This window comes from Silene latifolia, chromosome 11 (genome assembly GCF_048544455.1).
Source record: "Silene latifolia isolate original U9 population chromosome 11, ASM4854445v1, whole genome shotgun sequence".
Classification (NCBI taxonomy): Eukaryota; Viridiplantae; Streptophyta; class Magnoliopsida; order Caryophyllales; family Caryophyllaceae; genus Silene; species Silene latifolia.
Genome location: NC_133536.1, coordinates 29,768,839 through 29,775,250, shown reverse-complemented (window position 1 = coordinate 29,775,250; position 6,412 = coordinate 29,768,839). Strand labels below are relative to the sequence as shown.

Here is a 6,412-nt window from a genome sequence, read left to right as displayed (position 1 = left end):
TGGAGTAAATTGACCCAACTCATGACCTATAGGTGGCGATATGTGATTAGTTGATAATATTAATAATAAATAAAAAATTATATATATGAAAATGTGATATAATGTGAAGAGATGTAATTGGTTGGAAAGTAAAAAATGATTGGGTTGATGACCTAGGTCGTGACCTTCTGCTTGGGAGGGTAAAAGTAGGTCAAGATAAATAAAGTGGGATTAAGAGTAAAACCAGGTCGCGACCTAATTAACGCGACTTCTGCTTATGGATGGTCTAACAAGGAGCAACTGGATTAGAAGCCGGACTATCACAACACGACAAATTGAAAAAATTGAACACTTTCTTATAAAATACGCCATAGTAGAGTAATGCCCTGTTCTTTTGGATTGAAACGGATCTGAACTGATCTGAACTTATAGGATCTGAACTGAACTTAACTTAACTTAGAGGATCTGAACTGAACTTGTAGGATCTAAATTTTTCTGAACTTATAGGATCTGAACTGAACTTATAGGATTTGAACTTATGAGATCTGAACTGAACTGAACTTATAGGATCTGAAATTAAATTAACTTAAATTAGTTTAACTTAACTACTATTACTATTACTATTAGTATTACTATTACTGTTACTATTACAATTATTATTATTATTATAAAAAAATGCAAACTTTTATTGAGATTAAACAAATTTTTACAAGAAGTTAGTGGATAGTCAAGAGAAAACATTGATAAAAAATCTACCTAGTATAAAAGCTAAAAATTTTAAAGAATTTTTATTGGTTTGGGCTACCCATGCTTTATCCTTCAATTTAATCACTCATAAAGTTTTTAAATGATGGGATTTTTATTTTTAGTTATTCCAAATTTAATACAACAAATCATACATTTTTACTCCATACTAGAAAGTACTAATCCAATATAAACTTTCAGAAATTACCTAGATATAAGTTTACGATCATACTTGGTGATCGATTTTTTTATTGATTCTTCAATTTATTTAAATTAACTTTTATAAAGATATTTTTATATAACATATAATTATATTTTGCTTGCATTTTTGAAAAGCAGCCCGTATATTTTTTGCACGGGTGTAAAACTGGTATAGTCTAAAACATAAGACAAGATAATAACATTTTTCCGCTTTATATACATTGGTTTCTTCATACATTATACTACGATTACATTACGATAAAAAATAATGAGATGAGTAATAATTTTGTTTTAAAAATAAGGGATTTTTGTCAAAAACTACTTTGTATTTAGGGGTATTTGTAAAAATACTACCTTATATTATTTTTCTTGTTTCAAACTATCTTTGTTTTCTCATTTTTTGGTCAATAACTACCTAAAAATAATAATGTATATATGTATCGAATAATTAATGTCAAATATTTTTGCATCGGTTTTTAAAAATAATACTCCGTATATAACTTTTCTGAACTGAATTTATAAGATCTAAACTGAATTAAATTTATAAGATCCGAACTGAACTTATAGGATCTGAACAGAACTGAACTTATAGGATCTGAACTGAATTTATAGGATCTGAATTGAACTATACTTATAGGATCTGAACTGAACTTATTGGATCTGAATTGAACTGAACTTAACTTAACTTATAAGATTTGAAGTGAACTTAAAATAAGTAACTTTAAATCCAAAAGAATATGACCTAAACCTTTGAGACAAATGGTATTAAAGGACAAATCTATACTAATTTGTTGATGGAATGGAACATCGGTATTGCCGCCGGCACAAAACTTTATTCAGCAACCCATTTTAAATTTAGAACGACACAAATAACATTATACCTCCAGTGGTATAATAGCATCATACAACCAAGTTATATCTTATCGAGTTTATGTGTAATTTTTTTGAGCTTTCTTAAAGTTAATTTTTTTTATGTTTAAGTGAATGAGTTCAGAAATTTTATGGTATAGCTCGACTTCTTTAAAACAAAACTCGAAAACTTTATTAGATAGCTCGGGTTCTAGAGCATACCAGGGGCGGATCCAGGTAGTGGGTTATACGGGCTATAGCCCAACCAAGTTTTGAAGATAAAATCAAATACGTTACTACAAATTCACAAAAGCAAAGTAGTGCAGTTGGTAAAAGTAAACTGATTGTAAGATATAGGCACTGATGGCAACGCTGGCTCGAAACCTCACCCTTGCAAAGTAAGCCTTTTTTGTTTCTAGAAAAACCTTTATGTATTTACATTTTGTTATAAAATATGTATAGTGGATGACCATGACACCCTTACATCCTCAACCATTGTATCTATTCCCAACCATTGTAACTTTCCATCTCCTTATCCTTTAGGAACCATTGTTACCTTTCACCACGAAGTATCTTTGTGTAATCTATATATATGTATCACATGTACATGGATGAAAATATATACAACAACAATACTCACTTTCTCTTATATTGTTTTCTCTCTTTATATTATCTTCTCTTATCAAAGTATAATTATAATACGTTATCAGCACGATTCTCTATTCTGAATCATCAAATTTAGGTTTGTTGCGAACTTATAGTTTTTCGCCTCTGATTTCGATTTTCGATCCTTGCTTAACAAATCTACCAAATTAATTTGTAAGTTTTCTATCTATACTAAATTTATATTATTGTGATTATGACACAAGTTTTTACAAATTCACTTGTATATATGAATTCTTTTGTTCACATAATCTTTGCATGTACATAATCATACATATAACCGTAGTTAAACTCTTTAATGATAAATAATTGATATTAAAGATAATGATAACTTGCATTATGAGACTCCATTTGCATATTACACAATTTGTTTGATAAATTTGTTGATTTTCATGTTACACATCTATATACTATATTCATTCATACATAATTAATTTAATATATTTGGTCTACTGTATACTTTGTATACAGATTACCGCTAACATTGGTGTCTACTATGCACTTTTTGTATAGATTACTCAAGAAAACTTTTATTTTATTTTATTTTTGTTTTGTTTTGTTATTTTTTTTTATTTCATGATAATTTTAATGACCTAATTTAAATTATTATATTGTTAATAGTGAAAATCATGAAACCTTGCAAAACTTGAATTTGCGGCCCTTGAAATTTCGGGAAAGAATTATTTACCTTTGGTGTTAGATGCTAAAATACACCTAGATGCAAAAGGGCTTGGTGAGACAATAAAACATGGAAATAAAACATGTCAAGATAAGGCTAATGCTATGATATTTCTTCGCCGTCACCTCCACGAGGGTCTTAAAAACGAATATTTGACTATTAAAGACCCAGAAATCCTTTGGAGCAATCTAAAGGAAAGGTATGATCACCAGAAAACCGTCATATTGCCAAACGCTCGCTATGATTGGATGCATTTGAGATTGCAAGATTTCAAATCTTTCACTGAATATAATTCAGCCATGTTCAAAATTACTTCTCAATTGAAGTTATGTGGCGAGAAAGTCACATATATGGATATGTTACAAAAAAAAAACATACTCTACTTTTCATGCTAATAATATTGTCCTGCAGACACAATATCGTGAAAAGGGTTTTAAGAAATATTCTGAATTAATATCTTGTTTGTTGGTGGCTGAGCAAAATAATGAACTTTTGATGAAAAATCATGAATCACGTCCTACTGATTCTACACCATTGCCAGAAGCAAACATTATGTCCTATAATGAAAAGGGGAATTATAGAGACCATGCCAGCAGCAGTGGTCAAGGCCGTGGTCGTGGACGTGGACGTAGATTTGGTGGTCGTAATGGAGGTTATTTCAAAAAGACACATTCCCACCTGCAGTGGAACCGAATAGATAATACGAGTGAGAAAGATAAAAGCGAAACTGTGACCAATATTTGTTATCGTTGTGGTGCAAAAGGGCATTGGTCACGCGTTTGTCGCACACCCAAACACCTTGTTGATCTTTATCTTCAATCAGTAAAGCAGAAAAGAAAGAATACCGAAACAAATATGGTGATTGAAGATGGCGAAGGTGACTTTGATTCAGGCGATACAACTCACCTATAAGTGGATGATTTTTTCCCGACCCCCGAAGGGAATTAGATAATAATTATGAACTTTTAAGACTATCAAATTATCTGTATCAATTCGTGTTAGGACGTTTTATGCTTGTTTTATCATTTATATGGTGTGTTTAGAATTTAAAGGATCCTATGTATAGTTTATATGGATTATTCAATATGGTATTTTTATTTAAATCTATATTTATCATTCTTATTATATTTATGTTTGTTTTAGTGACGCATATTTTATTTCCTTGAAGAAAATGAATACCCCACGAATTCGAATGGGAATAAATGGTGAAGAATTATGTATTGCTGGCAGTGCAACTACCCATACAATACTTAAGAATATGAAATATTTTTCTCATTTGACGATGAAAAAGACTAGTGTGAGTACTATATCGAGTAGTACAAACATTATTGAAGGCTCCGAAAGAGCAGGTATATTATTACCTTAGGGAACTAAAATTGAAGTTGTTGATGCATTATACTCTCCTAAGTCTCAAAGAAACGTGTTAAGCTTTAAAGATATTCGCCGAAATGGATATCATATTGAGACAATAAGTGAAGGGAATAATGAATTCCTTCAAATCACGAGTATAACCCAAGGCACGAAACACGTAATAGAAAAGTTGCCTACGTTTCTCTCGGCTTGTACTACACGAAAATTAATACGATTGAAGTCAATGCTATTTTAAACCAGAAGTTTAGCGATAACTCTATAATTTGGCACGACCGGTTAGGCCATCCCGGTTCAACAATGATGCGAAGGATAGTGCAAAATTCATGTGGACATTCTTTGAAGAACCGGAAGTTTCTACCTAATAATTTTCCCTGTGCTGCTTGTTCACAAGGGAAACTTATAATTCGTCCTTCACCAGTTAAGATAAATTTTGAATCAATTAATTTTCTGGAACGTATACAAGGGGATATTTGTGGACCAATACATCCATCAAGTGGACCATTTAGATATTTTATGGTTTTAATCGATGCATCGACTAGATGGTCCCATGTATGCTTGTTATCAACTCGAAACCTGGCGTTTGCGAGATTACTTGCTCAATTAATAAAATTACGAGCACACTTTCCAGATACACCCATCAAGAATATTCGTCTTGATAATGCTGGTGAATTTACTTCTCAAAATTTTAATGATTATTGCATGTCGATTGGGATAAATGTTGAACATCCTGTAGCCCATGTTCATACACAAAACGGTCTAGCTGAATCTTTAATCAAACGACTTCAACTAATTGCTAGACCATTACTTATGAGGTCTAAACTCCCAATTTCTGCTTGGGGACATGCTATACTACATGCAGAATCACTTATTCGCATCAGACCAACGAGTTATCATAAATTCTCCCCGTCTCAATTGATTCATGGTCAGGAACTAAATATTTCCCATCTTAGAGTTTTTGGTTGTGCGGTTTATGTACCAATAGCTCCACCACAACGCACAAAAATGGGTCCCCAACGAAGGTTGGGAATATATGTTGGATTTTAATCTCTTCAATAATTAAATATCTTGAGCCAACCACAGAGGATTTATTTAAGGCTCGTTTTGCAGATTGTCATTTTAACGAGTCAGTTTTCCCATGTTTAGGGGGAGAAGACAAACAGTTGGAAAAGGAAATTAAATGGAATGAATTATCACTATCTCATCTTGATCCTCGTACTAAACAATGTGAACGTGAAGTTCAAAAGATAATTCATTTACAAAGCTTAGCTAATCAACTGCCAGATGCTTTTACTGATCCAAAAAGAGTGACTAAGTCACATATTCCAGCTGTAAATGCTCCATTTCAAATTAAGATCCCAGAAGGACAAACTAGAATTGGTAATAAATCTTGTGCACGCCAGAAGCGTGGAAGACCAATTGGTTCCAAGGATAAAAATCCTCGAAAAAAAAAGGAGCAAAGAATGAAAGTGGCCCGCTCGAGGATGTAAATTTACACAAATCTCTTGAAGAGACTATGGACGTGATTGAAAATTTAGTTCCGGAAGAAACTCAGGTACCTGAAAACGAAGATATCTCAATAAATTATATCATGCCTGGTATTATTTGGAACCGAAATCAAATCGACGTCGACAATATTTTTGCATGCAATGTTGCATTAGATGTTATGAAAAATGAAGAGGATCATGAACCCAAGTCTATTGATCAATGTAGACAAAGAGATGATTGACCAAAATGGAAAGAAGCAATTGAATTAGAATTGAAATCTCTTGAAAAGAGAGAATTTTTTGGACCAGTAGTCCGTACACCTGAAGGTGTAAAGCCAGTGGGACACAAATGGGTCTTTGTGCGAAAGAGAAATGAAAATGGTGAAATTGTGAGATATAAAGCTCGATTAGTTGCACAATGATTTTTACAAAGACCCGGTAT

At 32.2% G+C, this 6,412-nt stretch overlaps 1 protein-coding gene across 1 annotated transcript; it reads left to right on the top strand.

Moving 5' to 3' along the window:
- The first annotated feature begins 3,219 nt into the window (after window positions 1-3,219).
- Window positions 3,220-4,027, top strand: LOC141613189 (uncharacterized). Its single transcript, XM_074431928.1, has 2 exons — window positions 3,220-3,456; window positions 3,527-4,027. Exons 1-2 carry the CDS (start codon window positions 3,220-3,222, stop codon window positions 4,025-4,027), a joined length of 738 nt encoding a protein of 245 aa, XP_074288029.1.
- The last annotated feature ends 2,385 nt before the right edge of the window (window positions 4,028-6,412 follow it).

Excerpts from the sequence above, each read along its gene's own strand:
- LOC141613189 (XM_074431928.1), top strand. The coding sequence starts at position 3,220 with ATGATATTTCTTCGCCGTCACCTCCACGAGGGTCTTAAAAACGAATAT. Across the intron at positions 3,457-3,526 it reads TGAAGTTATGTGGCGAGAAA|ACACAATATCGTGAAAAGGG; the intron begins GTCACATATATG and ends ATTGTCCTGCAG.